The 23,018-nt window shown below is 36.2% G+C and overlaps 3 protein-coding genes across 3 annotated transcripts in view; 2 read left to right on the top strand and 1 right to left on the bottom strand.

Annotated features, from left to right (window-relative positions):
* Window positions 1-493: 493 nt before the first annotated feature.
* Window positions 494-1,197, top strand: LOC131950784 (histone H1-delta-like). The gene has a single exon (XM_059312968.1). The coding sequence runs from the start codon at window positions 537-539 to the stop codon at window positions 1,173-1,175; it is 639 nt and encodes a 212-aa protein (XP_059168951.1). The 5' UTR covers window positions 494-536; the 3' UTR covers window positions 1,176-1,197.
* A 2,080-nt stretch (window positions 1,198-3,277) lies between these two features.
* LOC131950762 (M-phase phosphoprotein 6) lies at window positions 3,278-6,844 on the bottom strand. The gene is made up of 6 exons (XM_059312948.1): window positions 6,742-6,844; window positions 5,147-5,262; window positions 4,838-4,950; window positions 4,063-4,153; window positions 3,813-3,907; window positions 3,278-3,546 (listed from the first exon to the last, which is right to left on the bottom strand). Exons 2-6 carry the CDS (start codon window positions 5,198-5,200, stop codon window positions 3,417-3,419), a joined length of 483 nt encoding a protein of 160 aa, XP_059168931.1. The 5' UTR covers window positions 5,201-5,262; window positions 6,742-6,844; the 3' UTR covers window positions 3,278-3,416.
* A 4,316-nt stretch (window positions 6,845-11,160) lies between these two features.
* LOC131950764 (putative ATP-dependent RNA helicase TDRD12) overlaps window positions 11,161-23,018 on the top strand; it is a 35,242-nt gene continuing 23,384 nt past the window's right edge. Inside the window, exons 1-18 of the mRNA XM_059312949.1 lie at window positions 11,161-11,217; window positions 12,878-12,945; window positions 13,088-13,231; window positions 13,588-13,685; window positions 14,379-14,426; window positions 14,582-14,707; window positions 15,252-15,307; window positions 15,545-15,691; window positions 15,870-16,854; window positions 17,165-17,242; window positions 19,030-19,146; window positions 19,527-19,590; window positions 19,982-20,101; window positions 20,349-20,540; window positions 20,840-20,977; window positions 21,526-21,633; window positions 21,926-21,970; window positions 22,690-22,884. Of these exons, the coding sequence (XP_059168932.1) occupies window positions 12,904-12,945; window positions 13,088-13,231; window positions 13,588-13,685; window positions 14,379-14,426; window positions 14,582-14,707; window positions 15,252-15,307; window positions 15,545-15,691; window positions 15,870-16,854; window positions 17,165-17,242; window positions 19,030-19,146; window positions 19,527-19,590; window positions 19,982-20,101; window positions 20,349-20,540; window positions 20,840-20,977; window positions 21,526-21,633; window positions 21,926-21,970; window positions 22,690-22,884 (2,703 nt within the window). The 5' untranslated portion in view covers window positions 11,161-11,217; window positions 12,878-12,903. The remainder of the gene's footprint in view (window positions 11,218-12,877; window positions 12,946-13,087; window positions 13,232-13,587; window positions 13,686-14,378; window positions 14,427-14,581; window positions 14,708-15,251; window positions 15,308-15,544; window positions 15,692-15,869; window positions 16,855-17,164; window positions 17,243-19,029; window positions 19,147-19,526; window positions 19,591-19,981; window positions 20,102-20,348; window positions 20,541-20,839; window positions 20,978-21,525; window positions 21,634-21,925; window positions 21,971-22,689; window positions 22,885-23,018) is intronic.

The raw sequence follows: 23,018 nt of genomic DNA, 5'->3' as shown, positions 1-23,018 counted from the left end.
GATAAAAATATTTTTTAAAGCATGAAAAACTGCTTTGAAAATTACAGAAGACTTATATATTTAAACAAAATGAAGTTTTCGAGAAGTTGAAGCATGAATATCAATATTTTATTACGTTAAAAGCATTTATTTTAAATTTCTTAGCATATCATCGTTACATCTCAGTCGAACGATCAGCGACTTAACAAGTGTTTTTAAAATGTTTTCTACAATAACTTAATAATTATTATATATCAAAAGAAAGTTTATGAAAGGCCGTATATTATGGTTTAAAAGCGATATTTTGTCTCAGTTCTGTTCAAAAGTTTTTTAATTTACAAATATGTCATATAGCACAAAACGGCCATTTCGAGCGGAACAGACGGAACGAGAGTCTAACCGAGCGAGCCTGTGACGTAGGTGCTGTCCGATATGTCCGCGCGGCGCTATATAAACCAGGCCGTCGTCAGCTCAGATCATTCACTCGAATTCTCTCGCTTGTGCGATACACACCTCCTCCGCTCGTTTTCAACGCTCGCTTATTTCAACTTTAAATCATGTCTGACGCCGATGTTGCCGCTCCAGCTCCCGCTGCCACCCCAGCCAAGGCACCCAAGAAGAAAGCCGCAGCTGCCAAGCCAAAGGCACCCTCTGCTCATCCACAATACAAGATCATGGTTGCTGCTGCCATCACTGCTTTGAAAGAACGCGGTGGCTCATCTCGTCAGGCCATCCTTAAATACATCATAGCCAACTACAAAGTTGGAAACAACCCAACTGCAGTCAACGCTCGTCTCAAGGCCGCACTCAAGGCTGGCGTTAAAGCCGGTGGCCTAAAACAATCCAAAGGCACCGGTGCTGCAGGCTCATTCCGTCTTGGAGAGAAGAAAGCTGTTGAAAAGAAGCCTAAGGCTAAGAAAGTAGCAGCCAAGAAGCCCAAATCTCCTGCCAAGAAGGTTGCCAAGCCCAAGAAGCCTGCTGCTGCAAAGAAAGCCGCCACTAAATCACCAAAGAAGGCTAAGAAACCAGCTGCACCCAAGAAGCCTAAGACTCCCAAGAAGGCTGCCGCTGCCAAGCCTAAGAAGCCAAAGAGCCCCAAGAAACCAGCTGCAGCTAAGCCTAAAGTTGCTAAGAAGCCCGCAGCTGCCAAAAAGCCCAAGGCAGCAAAGAAGGCACCAGCAGCAAAGAAAGCATAAAGCTTTTTCTTTTTGTTTCACCTAAACCAGGTCCTTTTTAGGACCACCCACTTTACCAGATGATTTTGTCTTTCGAGACGTAATATAACCAAATTTTACTCTTCCTGATTGCTTTTACTATCTCACTTGTTTCTGTTTCTCTTCTATAACTTATCTTTTTTTTTTCCGCACTTCATACACCGACGTAAGCTTGAAAATGTTTTTAAGAACCATCGATAGCTGTCAATAAAGCAAAGCAGGACAGTTCAGATACTTTTTTTATAGGGCCTGTGGCTTTATAAAGCAGTAAACGGGCGCGAATTTCAAGAAAGTATTTTATTTTTAGAAACAGAACTAGGTCAGTGTATAATAGCAAAAGTTATCACCGTTATTTCTTCTCTGCGATGTTACTAGTACTAGTCTAGATTTAGTATTAGCAATTATTTACATTTTTTTACAAGTACAAGCCTTGTATAATTTAAGTTCAGTTGAGTTTACAGTTTAAGATTGAGTGCGTGTAAGTAATAGCTTAGGGTAGATTGGAGTTTGTGCTGGATTAAAAGTAGGCCAAATAAACTATTAGTATTAGCAGTGTTAAAATTAATTTAGGCCTACACATTTTGCATATGTTTTTAGATTTTTTAAGTCAGTCGGCCATAGGTGATGTGTCTTAAAAGACTAGAGCTATGGTAAATTTCAACGGGTGTTAAGTGCGCAATTCATAAGTAGTAACATTACAGTTTTGGGGAGGGGTGAGATGAATTTTGTGACTTATGGGCAATGATGGGGGGGGGGGGGGGGGGGGAATAAGAACCTTTTGGTAGGTGTATATCAACAACCTGTTAATTATGCCCAGTTATCCTCCCCCCCCCCCCCCCCCCATTATTACCTCCCGCAGCCAAACACCCCGCCCCCCCCCCCCCCCCCCCCCCGTGTTTCTTACAGACTTTTTTTCTCTGGGGGGTGGTCTACATCTACAAATCCCCTTATATTTTTAGTCACAGGATTGCATGGAGAGATAAAAACAAGAACAAATTCACCACAATTAGTCACGAGTGGGTTTTATTCGCCTTAAAGTTAAGTAAATTTATTGACTCCATGCTATTTTATGGTGTCTCACTCACAGCGCGTTTTGTTTCTTGAGAGATAGAGATGCATACACAGAGGGAAAGGAGGATATGGTTATGTATATTTTATACCAAAAAAATGACAACTCTTCAGTCTGGTTTTAAACAGCAATATTTCTAAAGCAGCATTCACCATTAATTTGCAGATCAATAACAATCGTTAATGCAAAAGAAATGTTTGTTTCAAAAGGTTTAATAAGCAAAAAGTTAAGCTTCCTTTCAAACTTGAGAATGAGTCTATGGGGCAAGTGAAGGGTGTAGTGTGGTCAGCAATGCCCAGCTGCCTTATATTTTCCCTATTTTGAGTCTGATACCCATCAGATCTGGGTGGACTCGGTGGGGGGGGGGGGGGGGGTTTACAGACTTGACCCAGATTCTAACAGGAGACTTTTGGGTTAGCATCTACCAATACCATTCAACCATACAGTTCCATTTAAAATGCTGAAGTATGACAATCTATGATGATGAGTAAGATAAAATATTTTTAAAAGTGTGATGTCATTTTTGGACAACCCCTGGTACATAATGCCAAAAAATAGATGAAGACAGAAGAGTTTATTCTTTTATAAAGTTAACCTTTTTGTGTTTGTAATATCAGCAAAAATAAAAGCTCCCATAAATGTAGCACTTATTTGAAAGTAATGTACAATAGATTTTATAAAACAGAATTTTTTAGTGTGGGAAATAAAGATTAAATAAGAAAAATGATTTGTTTTGTAATGTAACTAGTACAGTACATTCATTAACAAATTTAGTTTTCTGAAATTAGCATTTGTCCCAAAAAAGAGTTTCTTAAACTTATCAAACTCCAGTTTAAACACTATCAACATCTTCGAGGGCAGTATCACTTCACAAATATAGGAAATATTTAGTGTTTTATCACTTAATATCTGTTTCAGTGAACATCCCACAAATTAACTTAAGCTAATCTAGAATTGGGCCCACTGCTATAGGTTAAATTACACAATAGTTTACAAAAAATTAAGGACAAAGTGAGAATGTTACAATTTTATTGTGATGCACTCATGTCATTTAAGCCCATTAATAATATTTTACAAGATGTGGTGCGTGACAATTTGAAAATTGCATTCATCTTCTAATCTGCTGGTGATGCCACATGAAACTCCAAGCACACTCAATCATCTGATGGTTTCATGAAAGTTTTCTTGGACCTGGGCTCTCCGCTCTCGTCATTTTCAGCCACATCATTTCTGTTGCGTTTCTTGGCAAATTTCTTGGCTATAACACCCATTAGTGATGAATACCTGAGGATATTTAAACTTGATAAACACACTGTAAAGTCATACACACAAGATATTACTGTATTTTAAAAATTAACAAAGGTGTTTGCAGTAAAAACATTATTACATGTTGAGTCATAATTTAAGACAAGCCCCCCCCTCCCCCAAATAATATAAAAGTTTAAAAATGCATTTCATTCCCCTCACTGAAGTCATGTCTAGAGTAGGCTTATAAGCAATTAGAGACACTGTACACTGCTCAATTTGTGTGCATGTCTAAAGAAACTCACCTATTGACCATTTCTTGGTCACTGACACTGTTTTGTTTTTCTATCTCTTCTGACCTCTTTGCCTCTTCTTCAGCATTTTGTAGTCGCATTATTTTCTAGAGAAATAAAAAAAAAAACAACCTCAAATTAAAAGCTCATTTGTAAATTTGACTATGAGCTCTGTTCATTTTAATAGATATGCACACACCCAAGATGATTTTATGTTTCTTAAACTGCACATTCCGATTCTTAAAGCATTGTTTAATCTTACCTCTATTTCAGGATTAAATCCCTGATAAGACTGTCGACCAAAACGTAGCCCTTCACAAACAACATAGCTTTGATTTTGTAGAAATAATGACCTAAAAGTAAATGAAATTTGTTGTTTTAGTTTTACTGTGATTTTACAATAGAATACAGATTGTATTTAAAGAGAAGTAAACATAGCATACAATTATATAACTGTTACTGTTTAAATTGATAAGTAAAACACTGTGCAATCTCAACTTTTTAAGCTTTTATAAGCTCCTGGGACATAGACTGCCAGCGAGAGTTCCAGGCATCTCTGATCTGGGCTAGTCTCTAAAACTTTTAAATATTAGTTTTAAATTATCCTAGAGATGGAACTAAAGTTCAACTGAACAGAAAATAAAGACTTGAAAGCCCAGAATTTATAACCTCTGATAGAATTCTGTCATGTCCATAATTATTCATGACAAGCAGTGTTCCCTTTAAGCTGTGCGGTTGTGCAGTAGTTTTGAGCTGCCGCACAGTGATTTTGTAAAATACTTATATCCTTGTATAAGACTTATAGAACACAGAAATTACATGTTGCACACTCACTTTTTTCCCTTAGAGGGAACATTGATGACAAGATATATTAATTTGACAAGAATTATTGATAATGATAAATGAACCAAATAAAACATGTATTAATTTTTCTGCTTTTCAAAACAAAAGACAAATAGTGCCAGGTTGGGCTATATTAAACACAGCATAAAACCAGTGTGAGTGGTTGAACAAAATGGTTATAAATGTTACATTACTCTTTAGTTTTGTAATCTGGTATATCTAGTACCCAATGTTCATCATCAATGACTTTCTGTTGTTCCTCTTCATTTTGTTCTTTTTCTATCCTAAGGACACTTCTTTGCATGAACTGAAAGGGATACAATTTCACCCACCATTAAAAGCAATGTAAAATAATATGAAAGCAGTAAAAAAAAAAGTATACAGATCTTATAGTAGTTGCTTTTATTCTGTGTTTTTAGTTTTGATTTTAAAAATGTTACTCTTTGTGCTATATTATTTTAATTAAGATGTGCAGGTTATGTTAAAAATAGAAACTATTTTACCTTCATCTGAAGAACATTTTTAGAGAGATGAGTTCCTGCTTTCTTGGCAGTCATGGTTGTATATAATCTGAGTCGGCTCTCTCTTTACACTATCATTTTAAGACCGACAAGTCAGACTAGTGGACAGAATTACAAAATGAGAAAAAAAACATAAATTTTATGTTTTGCACAATTTCAGTTAAAAAGTGCCTTACTTAACTGAGCCGTTGGGGAAGCAAAAGAAGTCAGCACTGAATTTTTAATGCAACGTATCAATTTAAATGTACTTAAAAATAACTTAAAGTACATTAACGGACCTTAAATTATAGATTACCATTTTTAAAATCGGCGTGATGTTATTAAAATAAATATTAAATAAGGGGGGGTTCATTCTACCAGGGAAACAAAGGGTCAACTCAAGTGAAAATACAAAATAATGATATGGTCCCTATGACACTTAAATAAAGTATTCATTAAATTAAAGGACATTGGTATCCTAATCATTAATCATCAGGATCTAGAGATTCTAGATCTAGTCAAGATCTCTATGATCTAGAATCTAGATCCAGAGGTGTAGGGAGGGGGGGGAACCCTGGGTGCAGACCCTAACCTAACAACGGGGTGCCAAATTCGGTAGGATAAAAAAAATAGGTAATCTATCGTTTTGGGTACGTAAAATCGCCCGCGGCTATTAATGTACGAAAACGTTACCTCATTGTCAAGGCTTTAATAATAGTAGTATATTGTGATACGTTTGTGACAAATATTATAGATAAATGAATAATAAACCTAAATCAATGGCTAAATATATCGATATAGGCCAGAAATTAACTTTAAACAGCAGTGTCTGCGAGCAAGATTTGCTATATGAACAGCAGCCATTTGTAAAATAGAGAGGTTTCTCCCTGAATCTCGCGCTTAAGTTTATAAAAATAAAACTTAAACAAGATGGCTGCTATAGTAAATGAGTATGGTTGCATCTGGTGGAAACATCGCTAGTCTTCATTTATTAGTGAAAAGTTTTTATTCAATTGTTTAAAAACAGGTAGGCCTACATACATAAATGAAACAAGGAAACATTTTAGTATTTTAAAAAACATAAATCCTCCTCAAAATGTGAAATAATTATTAAAATTTAAGGAGTCACCTGCTTTTCACAACACAAGTCGCGGGCGATTTAGTATGAGTAGCCTATGACTCTCTAACAGTAACAAGTAACAGCACATCGAATCTCATCTAGAACTCTAGCTACTACTAGACTAGTAGTCTAGTTCTAGAGTCTAGATCTAGAAGCTAGCTACTAGAGTCTAGAATCTAGATTCTACTACTAGTTAGGCCTACTAGATCTAGATCTAGATCTAGAATAGATCCTAGATTGTCCTAGATTCTAGATATCTCTAGATCTAGATCTAGATCTGAGAACTAGCAACTAGGCACTACTCCGCTTGACTGAGTAGTCTAGTTCTAATTATTTCTACAAATATCTAGATCTAAAATACTACTCTAGAGTCTAGATCTAACATCTAGATCTAGATCTAATTCTTAACTTTTTTTTTACTTAGATCTAGATTCTAGATCTAAAGAAATGTAAACATTCAACGTTACATTTCACATACCCACTGCCTACGAACAACTCGTGTCGTTACGTTACGTCCGTTTCTTCGTGTGGCTCTTTTGTGCATAGATTCTACTTTTTGTATAGCCTTTGCCTGAAGCAGTACCCTTGACAGAGTTTACGAACTTGGCATAATAAAATAAAGCAAAATATAGATCTAGGCCTAGACTAAAATATTTATAATTAATAATAAACTTTTGAATGCATTGAGAATTTAAATAAAAAGAAAACAAACTCGTTTCCAATACAAGCGTTGATCGCTAAAATATGTAACTATAGGCCCTACAATCTAACATCATCAATGACATCATGATAAGACATCATGTTAGTATCATGTAGCCTATGCTATTTCATGATTTTTATTGATATTTTTAAAAAAAAGGAAGATTGTTTAAGATCTAGATCCAGTACTTTTAAAAAAGTCAGTGCTTTAAAAAGCTTTAAGTAAAAAGAATTATAGATTCTAGATCTAGACTATATTTGTTTTATTTTATACAGTTTGGTAATTCGATCTTGACGAAGTCACCTCATACCCTTAAAAATGTTTGCTTTAAAACCTGACCAGTAGATCTATATAGATTAGATCTAGGCCTAGCATTAGCGATCTCTAAAAACATATGTCCCTACTTAGGCAAAAAAGCCAACCAGCCTTAACCAGTTTCTTTGAGGCATTTCTTCGGGTGGGAGGGACAAAACCTGAACGCGTGGCCTACAGTGTTTCTTACAGACCTTTTTCTCCGGGGGGGGGGGGGGGGGGGCACTTGAAATTTTCGGGGGGGGGGCGGTAGACTTTCCTCGGGGGTGGGGGGGGCGGACACTGTTAAAAGTATATATTTTCTATATAAATGATATAAATTTCATTTTTTTCGGGGGGGGGGGAGGCAAAGAAGCTCCCCCCCCCCCCCCGAAGAGGTGACTGGAAGAAACTCTGGTGGCCTGGCGGAAGATAGCTAGACTGCTAACGAATACATTGGATCGAAACGTCCATAGTATTAACTGTCTTTAACTTGTGAGGTAACTTATAACACTTTATTTTATTGCTGACTGTTAACCCGAGAGTCTCTTAGTTCTAATCCGGGTTCGAATTAGTGAAACGTCTCTGAGTCCACCCAGCTCTAATGGGTTTCCTAACTTACTTTAGGACAACAATAGCGACCGGGTATAGTGCTGACCACAACATCCCTTCATATGCCGAGATCTCTCTTTCATCTGCTCCATATGTGTCCAGTGTTTCTTCCAGACTTTTTTCTCCGGGGGGGCACTTAAGATTTTCGGGGGGCGGTAAACTTTCTTCGGGGGGGCGGACACTGTTAAAAGTATATATTTTCTATATAAATTATATAAATTTCTTTTCGTTCGGGGGGGCGGTAAAAATTTTTCGGGGGGGGCTTCGCCCCCCCCGAAGAGATGCCTGGAAGAAACTCTGCATGTGTCTTGGGCACGAACGGGAAATGACGATGATGATCTAGAAAATAGATACGTTAACCAGTTCCATCTCCCCCCCCCCCCCTCCAGCGAAAGTTTCAAGTGCCCCCCAGAGGCGTAGCGACCCTTCCCGGCGCCCGGGGACAAACTTTGCGATTTGCACCCCCCCCCCTCAAGATTTCGATTTGCACACCCCCCAAACTTTCAATTTGTACCCCCCCTCAATTTCAATTTATTTTTCCAACCCATTTTGGCGCCCCCTAAGGTCGGCGCCCGAGGACATATGTACCCCCCCCCTCGCTACGCTACTGGTGCCCCCCCCCCCCCCAAGAAAAAATTCTAAATTATTCTTTTATTGTCAATCGCCGTCGGCTAGATGATAAAGCGTACACCAGTAAAAGTGTATGTTTACTATATAAATTCCATCTCGTTCGGGGCGGGGAAAGAGATGTCTAGAAGAAACTATGGCGAACACTAGAAGGCCTACGTAATTGTGATAACTCCACTTTTGTTATTGAATTGACTAAGCTAATGTCTAATTAGATTAAAGAATTAGATATTTTTGCATTGTCTACATCTTTATATTTAGAAAATTTAAATGACTAGTTATGTCTGCAGCAGAGGCCAATTTCTATACCCACTCTTCATCAGACAATAATGGCTGTGACTTGCCTTTACTATCAGGAAGTCACCTATTTCTTTTCTTAGATACTCTTCTCACTGATTCTCAGAATTTTCTCGCAAAATTAGCAATCTTATTGATGTGAAATATGGTCAATCTTGCGATTTTGTGTTTGTCTCTGAACTATAAATGGTTAGATATCCTCTTCGGCAACAGTGTCATACATTCTATGTAAGTAAGCCAGCTCGTGTGTTATGTTCAGGTCTTCATCCACACCTCTAATGAACACAAGAAGTTGAACAGCTGCCCAGCGACTCATCCATTGCAATTGAAAAATGGCAAAACTTGCTTGAATTTTTCGCCATTTGAGTCACAATGTTTTCACCAATACCTGCAATTAACACGGCGAGTAATTGTATTTGCACCCAAAGCTACATTTTAAAATTGTTTTGAATTTTCTGTGCAAAGCTCCCCAGGCACCTCCAACAAACATTTATTCAGTGGACAAAAAGATCGTCGCGGGCCGGATAAAATGACCTCGCGGGCCGCATCCGTAGTTTGGAGGAATTTACAAAAGGAAGTGAGCGTGTTTAAAGTATTTAAAGTAGTTTAAAGTATTTTCATTTCTATAATATTAAAAAAAAAGTTTACAGTTATAGGGTTGTAAAAGGGATGACTTGACTGACTTATTCCTTTGTGGCCCCTGTGGAGCAAAAAAGCTGTAAGCACGCCTTTCCATCGGACTCTGGGCAAGCTCTCCTTATCTGCAGAGTTTCTTCCAGGCATCTCTTCCAGGCAGAGCCCAGCCCCCCCCCCCCCCCTCCCCCGGAGAAAGTCTACCGCACTCCCCCCCCCCCCCCCCTTATGAACGAAATGGAATTTATATAGAGAATATATAAACAGCGTCCGCTGTTTGTCTGCCCCCCCTCCGAAAATTTCAAGTGCCCCCCCCCCCCCCCGAGAAAAAGTCTGGAAGAAACACTGCTTATCTGCGCCCACGTGAGCCCAGCGGACTACGCCTCTTCTACCGTTCTTCTCCGTGATATCTTAGGTCATGATTTCTTTGCTCCTCCCCAGGGGGTTCCAGCCCATGGCTTTCCTTGTAATATTATCTTCTTCCCTTCTCAGGAAATGTCCGATCCATCCCCATTTACGGGTTTTGTGGTATCCTAACTTACAGTGTTTCTTCCAGACTTTTTCTCCGAAGAGATGCCTGGAAGAAACACTGGTTACTTATCTATTGACGGTTGTTTTGTGTTCTGCCACAGGCCTTTATTATTTAACATTTTGTCTGGCCATCTTATTTTGAGGATCTATCGCAAACATCTGTTTGTGAACGACTTTAGCCTGTCTCGATTTGGCTTGGTAACCCTTCAGCTGTCTCCAATCCCATAAAGCAATTGCCTTAACATTTGCATTGAAGATTTGTATCTTGTTCTGAGGTGACAAAGCTGTGCACTTTCGTGTGGGGCGCAGTAAGCTGAAGGCACATCTGACCTTGTCTATTTGGGTGTGTCCTCGTCTGTTCCCTTTCCTTGTTGACCACATTCCCCAGATACGTGAATTTGTTTGATTCTCGTATATCTTCTCATTTTAGCTGTATGGACAGGTCCTGGTTGTTATTGATTCTGATGACCTCTGTTTTATTTCTATTGGTTTTTAATCCAACGGTGAAAGCTTCTTCAGATAGTCGATTCAGTTTAATTTGGGCGTGCTGTTGTTTGTGAGGTAGTAGGCATATGCCATCAGCAACGTCGAGATCCTCCAGCCTTTTGGTGGAACTCCACTGGATTCCCGTGTCGTTGTTTGTTCTGCATAAGCGTAGTGTGTGTGTGTGTGGGGGGGGGGGGGTTGGGGGGTGCGGTGGAGGGTTCATAATTCATTAATGGCGTGGCATACGTTCTTTTTTTTAAATGAACAATACTTTTCCTTTAATAAATGTTCTAGATCTAAGTTTCAACAGAGAAGTATCAACATCTTTTCCCATTCTTACCCAAGACGGCCACGATACACGGGGCAGATGAAGCAGTGGCGTACCGTGGCGTACAGTGGCGTACCCACGGTAGGGCGTATACACAGTCAAAGTTAAGAAAGTAACCGTACATGGCTTTACTCACTAATTTAACTGCTTTCTACAGCAATAAAAACCTTTTCTTGATAGTGACTGTTAAACAAATGAGGAGGGGTTTGGTTTTTTTACCAGCTTGAATAACTGTATAATATAGATCTAGAGAGGGAGGGGGGGGGGGGGGGGGGTGGAGGAGACACATTTAATATTGGAAAAATAATTTCTTCGTAATTATGCTAGGCTAGTTTAGGTCTACACAGTTTTCCAAACTGGCATGTTTTCCGGAAATTCTATGCTGTGTAGGGAAAGCGCGTTTCTACTTCTTCGAAAGTGAATGTAAAAGTGAAACAAGGCGCTCATCGGTAGAACTATTGATTGTACTTTGTACTCACTGTATTGTACAGTGTACACTGACTTTAAATCTAGAATCTAGATTTAGATGAAAAAACCTCTTTCTTTTTCTTCTTCGTCTTCATCAACTTCATATTTCATTTACATTTTACAGTGTACTCCCATGTCCCATGCTTTTCTTTCTGTCACTCATCTCAACTCATCTGTTGCTAATCTATTTTTAAATTTCCTCCAGCTTTTTCTAAGTAATTTATTTAATTTACTAATTTACTCTAGAATCTAGAATATCTAAATCTAGATTAGATTCTAGATTAGACTAGATCTAATCTAGATCTAGTAATTAATAATTATTTAGATCTAGAATCAAGACTAGATCTAGATCTAGATCTAGAATTCTAGAACTAGGAAATACTAACTAAACTAATAAATAAAATAATAATAAATAGATCTAGATTCTAGATCTAATAGATCTAGATCTAGGCCCCTAGGTCTAGATCTAGATTCAATCAAGATGTATTCTAGATCTAGATTTCTAGAATCTTGATATTAGATAACCCTGTACCTGTATCGAAGTGTATTGTAAAACTTGACTTTAACGTACAGAACTGTGTATATAGTGCTGTATAGTGTATCAGTATAGTGCAGTGTTTCTTCCAGACTTTTTTCTCCGGGGGGGGGGGGGGGGGGGGAGAACTTGAAAGCTTTGGGGGGGGGGGGGGGGGGGCGGTAAACTTTCTTCGGGGGGGGGGGGGGTGGGGTGGGGCGGACACTGTTAAAAGTATATATTTTCTATATAAATTATATAAATTTCATTTCGTTCGGGGGGGGGGGGGGCGGTAAAAAATTTTCGGGGAGCTTCGCCCCCCCCCCCCCCCCCCCCCCGAAGAGATGCCTGGAAGAAACTCTGGTATAGTGTATAGCTTTTGAATGTAACTTTAACATTAACTTGTATGGGAGTCAAGTCCTTCACTTTTTAGTTTAAGGCCTGTAGAATTCCTCCAGTTAAAAGCACAATGACTGACACAATTTATGAATTTAATGTTTAATAATCTCCAAGTTGATTGTCTGCACAAACAAATCAATTAACTCCTAATCCTAACTCTACTGTCATCTACTAATCCTACACATTATTTCGATCTAACTGTCCAGATATCACTTTCTTAGTTTCTACTACTTAACAATCTAACAATCTTAACAATCCTATATAATTCTTGATCCAGACTCAACTTTCTCCTAAATGCTTGACCAACCAACTGGACTATCTCTGACCAACTGCTTGTGTCTGTGTATCTGATTGGTTCCTATATTGGTTTTTACTGGATTTTGTTACTAGTGCAAATTGCATTAGTAAAATAATTCTTTAACATATATCTAAATTAGGGCTAGGGTTAGTCTAAGAATATAATGATTTTTATCAGAGCAAGGATAAAGAAATGAACTTAATTAATGAAATGAGCATCTTTTGCAGCATCTAGGGAATATAAGCACTGTGTTTATTTCCTCAAAAGATCATTGGCGGAAATAAGCACTGATTATTTCCTCCACAGCCCATGGGTGGAAATAATCATAGTGTTTGTTTCCTCGAAAGTCTTTTAGAGGAATTAAGAAAGTTTTATCTACCATTGACAGCAATAAACACTTGCATAATTTTATAACCTCTTACATTTCAAGGCAAGGAAACAGGGTATATATTGAAAATGGATGTGTGTAAAAACCAGATTGATGTAACCATTTTGGAGGTAAGATTAATTAAATAATGTAAATGACAATACTTAAAAAGCATTTTATTCATCCCAATTTGTGTATGAGCATTATATACTCCCATCCCTGAAGTTTATTTTCCAAAATAAATTTAGTATTGCTGCCTAAATTTTTTGACAGGTTAAAGATCCTTCAAGTTTTTCAATGAAAGAAAAAACAGCAGTATCAAGATTAGCCAAGGAATTCAAACAGTTTCACCATGCGATGAATCAGTTTGTTGAAGAGCAGATTGAGCTCTTAGCAGTGGGCCACAGACCGCTACAGGTTTACTATACTTTATAAAGATATTGGAAACATTTTGACTTGATTCTATTACTTCTGACTCAATAAATTTATGAATATTTTTTTTTATAGTTTTTGAGATATTAATGTTTTTAAATAATATATTACAATTACTTCCGTGTTTCAATGCCAGAAAAATAGAGTTTTTCTCTTTAAAATTGTGCATTATTTAATTTACTGAACCAATCAAACTACTGTTTTTTAATTGGTTAGCTAATGATGTAGGCCTAAAGATTTTATATATTTACATGGACTTGATAAACCTTAATTTAGATATCTTTATTTATTATTTGAGGAACAGTTTGAATTACAAACTTGATTGTTTTAAACATTTGTAGAATGAAATTTGTGCAGCGTTACATAAGGACCAGAACTGGCATAGAGTGAAAATAAATTCCATCACAGCACTTAAACATGGCCACAATTTTTTGTACAAGTAAGATTTTTTCTTAACCCTTGCAGCCCTGATATATTTTGTTTTTTATTCCTTCATCTCAGGATATTATTTTACACGAGCCGACCGGCGGCGTATCATACGCCGCTATTTAGTTGTCGTTTTTTCTACTTTTCAGTAATTCATAATTTGTGAATTCGACAGTACTAATGCTGCCACTGAAAATTTGAGCTAAATTATCTGCCCTTAATAGCCGTCACTAAACCCGTCTCTATGCTTGTAAACATATAGCGTGAACCACAGCTCACCAGACCATGTGGGTATGGGGGGGGGGTGGGGTAATATAGATATGCCTACAGAGGAAGGGAGGGGACAGCTAGGCGCGCTTACAGCTTGTTTTCTAGCGTCTCCCAGAAGAGAATTATATATATAGATTCTGTTCCCTCATTCGAGAAATTCTCATGGGCTTTGAAACAGTAATGTAGTATTTTGCTTGGAACTATTGATATGACATATAGTGAGCTTTAAAACACAATGGTAGATTGATAATCACAGTTCATAAAGTTACTGTGGTAATAATAATTTACTACACAAATATTTTAGTGAAACTCTCTTCTTCTATCAAGAGACAGTACTAGCTGTGTGAACTTGTCAATCTGATTCAAGTTATAACTATACATACCTATATTTATAGTACCTATATTTGAAGTAAAATTGTTTGAACTTGCTTTTCAGTTGCTACATGATTGATGAAGGCATAGAATTTACAACATCTGCTCAGAGGTAGGTCGTTATGTTAAATACACTTCCTGATTATGATGGAAATTAATGGTAAATAAATGTACAGCATACTAAATTTTGCAATACTAACATTAGAATTTTAGATCTTTAAATTAAACAAGATTACTAAAAAAAATGGTATAAATTTAAATTTTCAGACTGATGAAACTGCCTAAAAAATTTCTAGACTTTCCACCACAAGTGTATAAATGTCGTTTATGGGGACTACAGCCTTTGTCGCTTCAAATTGTAGAGGGAGAAACTGGTTTGAATGCAAAAAAGAGGTAAAAAAATATTAAATATTTGATTCACATTTAATTAATATTTAATGTAATGTGTTTTTTCCTCTGCCTGTATTGAAATCTTAAAATTATTGTGCAGTAAGCATTAGACTTACAACTTTATATTGGAAACTACTTATGTTTTACAGCTAATAGTGAGTACTTTTTCCAGTCTAGCTGATTTACATTCTGAAATGTTATGTGCCCTTTATAGATTACCCACCACCACCACCACCACCAGTGTCTTGTCTTTAGAATTCATTTGATTGTAATAATTTTATAGAACTATGAAATCACAATTCTTTCCAACCGTATTCCTCCAAAATTAAACCACTGAATATGTAGTGGTCACTTCCTTAGTATATCACTAGACAGGCTGTATTTTAATTGAAGATAACAATGTCAGTTTTGTAAAAGTAACTTATGATTTTCTTTTACAGGCCAGGTAGTCACTACCTTAGTATATCACTAGGCAGGCTAAAATAATTTTAGTTAAGATAGCATTGTCAGTTTTGTAAAAGTAACTTGTTGTAATTTTCTTTAACAGGCCAGGCTCCAAGTGGGATCAGTCATCTATCAATTTGATGAGAGAGATGGTTGCCAGTAAGTACTACTTTGGGTGCCTTTACAAGCTCAAAGAGAAATTTTATTTGTGTACATTACTGTATTTAATACTATTTTGAACAAAAATTTTATTAAAACTTAGTTATCAGTTAAATATTATTTTGTCATCACATATATTTAGTGCACATTGATAAATAGAATTTGTCTTTACAGCAAATTTGTAATATGGCCTGCAGTTATTTTATAATGACTTTGTTTACAATGGTGTCATCACAGATTGCTCTGGTTGTCGAGCTGAGATTGTTCACACAGACAAAGAAAATATTCAGCATGTTTTATTGTATTTTGACACAAAGAATGGGCCATTATGTTTTAATGACTTGTTGGTGAAAGAGGATTATGCTGTTAAGATTAAGTCGCCAGGTTTGAATTTGAATACTTTACTTTGTGCATTTATTTTGTAATGTAATATTTTTGTTTTGGATTTATTTTTAAAATGTTATTTCTTTTATTTTTTTTTTAAAATTTTTTTTTCACATGCTAGAGACTGATATATAGTGTACTTTTGCTGAGTTCTCATTACTTTTATTATCTCCCACAGATACTTCATCTATTAATTCTCATAAAGAAAATGTAAGATCCAACAAGATGTCTTCATATTCAGATACGTCACTACATAAATGTAATACACAAGGTATCAAGCCATTAAATTCCACTGGTGCAGTTTTTGATGAATGGCAGTATAGTGATATGCCCCAGCTAGCTGCTGAAAACTCTTCTTTGCCAGGCAGGCAATCAATTTTAAATGAAATGCCTCCTCTAATTACTGACTATTCTGCCCGAGGTAATAGTGAAAAGCATAAAACCTTAGTCAGTGATGTCACCGAATCAACGACAGAGAAACATGTACCCTGTGATGGTAGTGATAGTGAGATGCCACCTTTAATAGTTGATTATTGTGAAACACCCGTTGCTGACACTGGCAGCAGAACCCCTTCAAGACAATTACACCAGAATGGCAGTATTCAACATAGTGATAGCACTAGCAGTATTAGTGATTATGACTCTCCATCTCGTCAGTCTCGCCTATCTTATTTAGTGAAAAACCAACACTTTTCATTACCCAATGAAAAGGGAGCAGCTTCTTGCCTGGAGTCTAAAGGCTCATCAAGTGCCCACTCATCTCCATCATCACTGAAGGGAGTTAATACAGGGGTTAAGAATCAAGGGAGAAAAGTGAGTTTAGGAAGAGGAAAACAGCAGCTACAAAGCTTGATGGAGACAGAAAAAAATCTACAGCACTCTCCTAGATCCTCCTTATCTGAAAGTTCTTCACTAACTAGTCTTCCTGAACTGATCAACTCCCCATCATTATCTGCGTCTGACCCCTCAACTTGGGGGCAAGGGGCAAGACCTAAGAGATCAAAATTGACATCTCCTACATATTCTAGTTCATCAAGTTCTGATGGGAAATCTAAAGTGAATAATAAAAATGTGAATATTTCTGATGGATTACCTTTGGGATTAAATAAAGATCTCAATTTATGTTCAAGCACAGAAACAAAATCAAGTAACATGGAAAATTCGTAAGTATTCCTCATTAAAATTCTATGTATTCCTGGTTTTTAAAAAATGTATTTTCTTAATTGTCTTGTTGTATGCGTGTGTGAATTTCACTGCATTAGAATGATTTTTGTTTTAATATCATGTGACATAATATAGATAGTACTACAAGTTACTTCAAGCTTTACTGTTAATTTTTGTTGATGATTCATTACTTTGTTTTAATTTAAAATGTATACATTAATTGAACTGAGAAATAGTTTACGTGGATCTAACTCGAATGTTTAAGAAGTACATTTTTTGAAATAACTAAGCTTTAATTTAACCATACAGATTAGAAGCAGACCCTCATTTCTTGAGTGAAAATTTTGCAGGCCAACAGAGCGATGGTGGTGTAAGAGCAAGATCAAGGTAGGTTGTACCAGCATCAACCTTTGCTGCTAATAAACAAATATTGTTTGACCATATCTTGATACCAAGCACAGTGGGCTCATTCAGTGAGATTAAGAAGCGACTGACTTAATCATGTGAGACCTCTGTGTAGGTTGTACAAACATTAACCTTTGCTGCTAGTAAACAAGTATTGTTTGACCATATCTTTATACCAAGCACCGTGGGCTCTTTCAGTGAGGTTAAGAAGCGACTGACTTAATTATGTGAGACCTCTGTGTAGTAAAGGGCCGCAGTTAATTTTTCAACAGACACTGTTCTGGAAGGCTCTCTTCTGTTCTTCCCATGTTTTCTCTAGTCTGCTTCCATCATTTTCTTGGTCTGCCCATTTTCCTTTGGGTAACATGCTAGTGCCTGCATGGCATTATTTTCTTCTGTATATTCCCAATCCATCCCCACTTTTAGATGTCCTTGTTTATGGGCTGCTGCCTCATGCTTTGCCCATGGGGTAGCATATTTTTAGGATACGTCATAGGTGTAGATTTGTAGCCTGATGATGTTTGATTTTGTAACCATCTAGGTATATAGCAATACTGCCTTGACATTTGTGTTGAAGATTCTTATCTTGATCTGGAGGGACAGAGCTGTGGAATTCTGTATCTGGCATAGGGAGTTTAAGGCACATCTACCTTTATTGATGCTGCTTTTTTTTGGTCTTTTCTGCTCCCCCGTCTTTTGACTTAATAGCTCATTAGTGTCCACATAACATTTCTATCCACGAACGCAGTTTTGATGTTACGAAAGTCATGTATAGGAGGGATTGCCATTCTGTTCCATAATGATGGTGTAGCAATGGGATTATTGCATGACTAGCCTTGTAGAAAACCTGCCTGTAAGTCTAAAGTTTTATTTTGTCTAAATGATTTACTAGTTAGCCTTATGGTTTCCACATATAAGTTCTGTATCTGAACCCTTGTATACAATTTTGATAGCATAGATGGTTTTCTCTGAAAAATCATGCCACATGCTAAAAAGCTTTTTCAAAATCAATGAATAAATAATGCATATAAATATAATGAGCTGTTCCATGTCTCAAAGTAAATATGTGGTCTATGCATGATTTGCCTTTCCTAAACCCAGCTTGTTCTTTTTGCATTTTTTCCTCTGCAACTCTGGAGAATCATCATCATCATTGCCCATCACCCCTGCTGTATTATGGGCAGTCAACCAAAGATCTCCAGTGTTTTCTGTCCTGCACCATGTATGTGGTGTTAGCCTCAAGGTCCAGTCTTGGCTGACCTCTTTTGCCTTTTCCTTGCGAGTTCCACCTCAATACCTGCCTGGTGAAATTGGTTGGCGACCTGCACAATGTAACACTGGACAATGATCCTGCAAAATATTTTGCTATTGAGTAGTTAAATTAAAGTGTGAAGCTTTGCCATTTTACACACAGGTCTGAATTTCCCATTTTAAAAAAAAATTAAACTATTAGAACAGTTTTCCATTCACCTAGGGTGTTTTCATTGTTCCAGACTTTTTCCAAAACTTTACAAATGATTTTTTGGTATGTCTGTCATTTCTTTTTTATGTTGTTCTTTTTTTTTAGATGTGGATAAAAAAAAGATATAGCTATAAGGAGATTATTTAAATAAAGATATATAATTTTTTGAAGTGGAGTTATTATGAAATGTACAAATCAAAACAAAAACTTAAAATTCTATTTCACAGATTCACTTTCTGATGCTTGTGTTTTTCTGTTTAATGTAGTTATTAAATATTTAAAAACATAATGTTTTTTAACTTCACAGACTCTCAAAAGACACATATGTAGAGGAGACACCTGTTAACACTGATCAAGAGCCTGACAAATTTTCACGGCTTAAATTTGATAGGGATGCCTTTATGTGGAAACATAAAAGCCAAAGGTTAAAAACTTAACCCTAATACATTTTGTTTAATACATTAGATAAACTTGGGTTAGTCAGGTAAAGAGTCCGAAGTAGAAAACCTTCCTTTACAGCTTTAGTTCAAAAGTTAATAGCTTTAAACAATATGGCCCATTTTTTTTTCCAGAATGTAACCTATCAATATTTTGTATTATTGAGACTTGATACGTTTCCTGATCTAGTCAAAGCTGTAAACCATGTAATCGTCTTCCTAATTGAAGTTGTAGCTGTTCTTTGTATGTAATCAAGTTATGAAAACTATTGTGCCAACCCCTCTTCCCTCTAATATAACAGCATTTACAACTCTTTAAATCTTTGTAATGGTGCTGAAATATTTTAATTTTTGTTTCATTTTTCAGAATTTTAGAAAAATTGAGGTTATCCAGTGGTCTGAGCCAAAGTTCTGTCTTGGAGTATCCTGTGGTAGGTGTAGCAAGCAATCAAAAGTCTTGTACAATATTTCTTTGTTGCCAGTTGCTTTAATGTTGATAATGAATTACAATAATTTTTTAAGTCAGCAGAGTAGTAGATGGATGTACTGGAGTCCATTGAAAATTTATATTGTTTTAAAAAACATGCTGTTATGGTTATAATAAATCATTTTTAAAAATTATCATTATTATGTAACACATACTGGGGCTTAATGTTTAAATCCTTTAAATGGATTTAGCCCACTCTGCTTAAAATGGAAATAAAGATTAAAGTCTTCACATGTTGTGTAATAAAACTTTAATATGTTGCATGATTTTAGGAGTTCAGTAATTATGAACAAATTATAAACTTTATCTCAGATTTGTCTTTTTGTTCTTGTCAGTTAACTCGAAATGACCAGCCAGTTCCACAGCCAATTTTGGGTGTAGTGATCAATGGAAAAGGTATTCCAGCCCTCATATGTGAAGTCTTTCAAGTGCCATTTCATGAGTCTGTTAAAACGGTAGATATTAGATTTGTACTATTAAAAAACATCTTTTAAGACTTCTGATAAGATCAACTTATTTGCAATAAATGATAGCTCACATTAATTTGCATTTGGTTATATTAATTATAATGTGTGTTATTAAACATAAAACTCAATTTATAATATTGAAGCAAGTTTAAAAAATATACTATATACTACAGAAAATTGAATGATAATAGTTTTAAATATCTTGTAGGAGATAAACAAATGTTGTAATTTCCAGGTGCTAGAAAAAGATTTTGCAATTCTAACGGCTAGGAGCATACAAGCTTTTGTATGGCCGGCAGTGATAAGTTGTCGCCACGTTGTCGGCATAAGCCCTGTGGGACATGGGAAGTCCATGTCATACATCCCTGCCATTGTTACCATGCTCTTGGATAAACTGATTTACTTTGGATTACCAAGTGGGAAGGGTGTAAGTTATTGCATTCTTTTCATCATGTTCCAAACAGTTTAAGGATACGATATGAAATATAAATTATTTTATAGCTGTGGTGGGCATTGCAATATGTTTATAGTATTTATAGATACTTTGGAATAAACCGAAACACAGGTTTTTAAAGTTAGGTGGAGGAGAGAGGAGACGTTAATTAAAAATTTTTTCTTATTTTATACTTTGAGTTTGAGGGGAAATTAATGTTACGTTTCACATATGATACGAATTCTTGGCTTTTAGAGACTGTTAGTGTTAGCAATTTTTTTGTTTGTTTTCAGCCACTAGCCCTTGTAGTGGTCCCCACCTGGAAGAAAGCCCGTGATGTGTGTGAAATGGTGGAGAGGTTTGCTGGCTCTGGTGCCGACCACATTCGTGCTGTAGCTCTTTATGCTGGAGGCACCGAGGATAATCCTACTGTGTGTTTAATTTTGTGTTTTGATTTACTTACTTGGGTTTTATGTTGGATGCACATGATATTACCTCAGTGTTTTATTTTTTTAAATTTTTTTATGTACTTGGGTTTTAAAGTACTTTTTGGGCATGAATCAAAACTCATATGGATTGTTTCTAGCTACTTGCATCATTCTAAACAATTTTAGTCCCTATTTAACTCTGAGTCTAGCTCGTAAGTCTTATGCTGGCTGATATCCAAAACCTCATTTCCTGAATGAGCCAGTATTTTAAAAAAAATTTGTAGAATGGGACATTGTTGTTATGATTTCACTTTCTGGGCTTAAGTTAACCCAGAGTCCAAGCACTCAATGCAACTGGGCCGAGTGCTCACCACATTCCTTTATATGTTGTGGTTAAAGAATCAAAATCTACTTCATCTGACTTTATTTATGTAGTTTGTGTATGAATATTATTTACTGAATTAAAGTCTATAAAAGTATAGAAAAACATATATATGGGCCTTAGTTTGATTGTGAGACTTAAATAATTTCTGAATTTGCCTCTCTTCCAGATTCAAATGAGTCTTATTAGGGGATGTGACATTTTGATTTCTACACCTAACAGCTTATTGAGAATGCTTGATCAAGATTTTACCAGCCTGAAAAGACTTTGTCATATTGTAAGTTGATACTATGGTTTATGCCATTGAAAGGAAACATTTTGATAACTGCTACTAGAGATTTGAAAATAGTATTGAAGCTAATAAAATTTTATCGTCGGTTATGTTAATCAGAATCAGATCTTAATGTTTAATAACTCCTGTTAAAATATTTTTTGCTAAATTTATTATAATTTAATGAAATTATAAACTCAGTCAGGATGTTTTCATACATTTTTAGTCTATATGCTTATTTTATTTCAAATTTATAAAAATGCTATAATTTTTTTTCCTAACTTTGATATATTTTCAGGTGTTAGATGATGCTGAGTTGTTGTCAACCAGATTTTCAAAGGAGGTAAATACAAATTCTAAAATTAAAAAACTCTCTTGTATACTCTTAGGCATACACATTAGCAATTGTGTGAGTGTCTGGTTGCCCTTGCTTGAGGAGGGCTATAAGACTGCCTGGAAACTATCCATACTATACTATTTGGTTGTGATCCACTTAGTTTGTTTTGTCTGAACAGTTCCCTCAATTCAGCTAGATGATGTGATAGAATGTTATTGAGGAAAAGCCTGATGAAAAGTCCACAGACTTTTTTCTTGGGTTGACGGGGGGACGAAGACACTAGTAAAAGTATATGTTTTCTATATAAATTTCAGTTCGTTCGGAGGGGGTGGTAGACTTTCTTTGGGGAGGGGGGTGGGGTCAAAAAGATGCCTGGAAGAGATTCTGTACAGGCGTTGGGCTGCAAAGAAAAAAAAATGTCTTAGTAGCCTTTGCTGTTTTCTCTTGCAGTCAGTCGTGCTGTTAAATTCAACTATAGCTATTATATTGAACGCATTTGTAAAGTATGTAAATGATAACTATCAATGTGCCACAGTTATGAATGCAAGCAAAGTAGATGTGTTTCTGTACATTTTTTAATGACATTTTCAGCATTATATTTTATATTTTTAAAGCATTTTCTCTATTATATGACTTCAACTGGAATTATTTTCTTGCCTTCACTTTCTCCCCGTTATATATTTAAATAAGCTTAAAAATCTTACAACCTATTATATTTCCTGCAGATTGAAAGTATTATGGAAAGATACATGGTGGTTCAAAAAAATCGCGACGACCTTCTGAGTCTACCCTCTCAAGTCCTGGTTTTTGCCAGCCATTGGAGCGCTGGTGTTGACGAGTTCCGTCTCAGGTACACCACAGAACCTATTGTGGCTATATCATCTCGTGTGGAGGCTGCTATTTATGGTGATGTCAAACAGGTAATTGGAAGTTTATCTAAATCCATAGTGCTCATTCCTAAATCCCAAAAGACTCCCTCCATGAAAGTTTGAGTTGCAAAACAACTGCAGCTGATTTTGAGGTTTTTTTTATCAGTCTTTAAAGCAATTTAAAC

Source organism: Physella acuta, unplaced genomic scaffold, assembly GCF_028476545.2.
Source record: "Physella acuta isolate Inbredline_101_S28 unplaced genomic scaffold, ASM2847654v3 ptg000778l, whole genome shotgun sequence".
Taxonomy (NCBI): Eukaryota; Metazoa; Mollusca; class Gastropoda; family Physidae; genus Physella; species Physella acuta.
The sequence above is the reverse complement of the archived record's forward strand: the minus strand, read 5'-3'. Positions and strand labels throughout refer to the sequence as shown.

Bases quoted from the DNA above. Each gene is read 5' to 3' on its own strand.
- LOC131950762 (XM_059312948.1), bottom strand. From the start codon at position 5,200: ATGACTGCCAAGAAAGCAGGAACTCATCTCTCTAAAAATGTTCTTCAG. The intron at 4,951-5,146 runs GTAAAATAGTTT...TATCCCTTTCAG, and splicing joins AAAATGTTCTTCAGATGAAG to TTCATGCAAAGAAGTGTCCT. The intron at 3,908-4,062 runs GTAAGATTAAAC...TTATTTCTCTAG, and splicing joins GATTTAATCCTGAAATAGAG to AAAATAATGCGACTACAAAA.
- LOC131950784 (XM_059312968.1), top strand. From the start codon at position 537: ATGTCTGACGCCGATGTTGCCGCTCCAGCTCCCGCTGCCACCCCAGCC.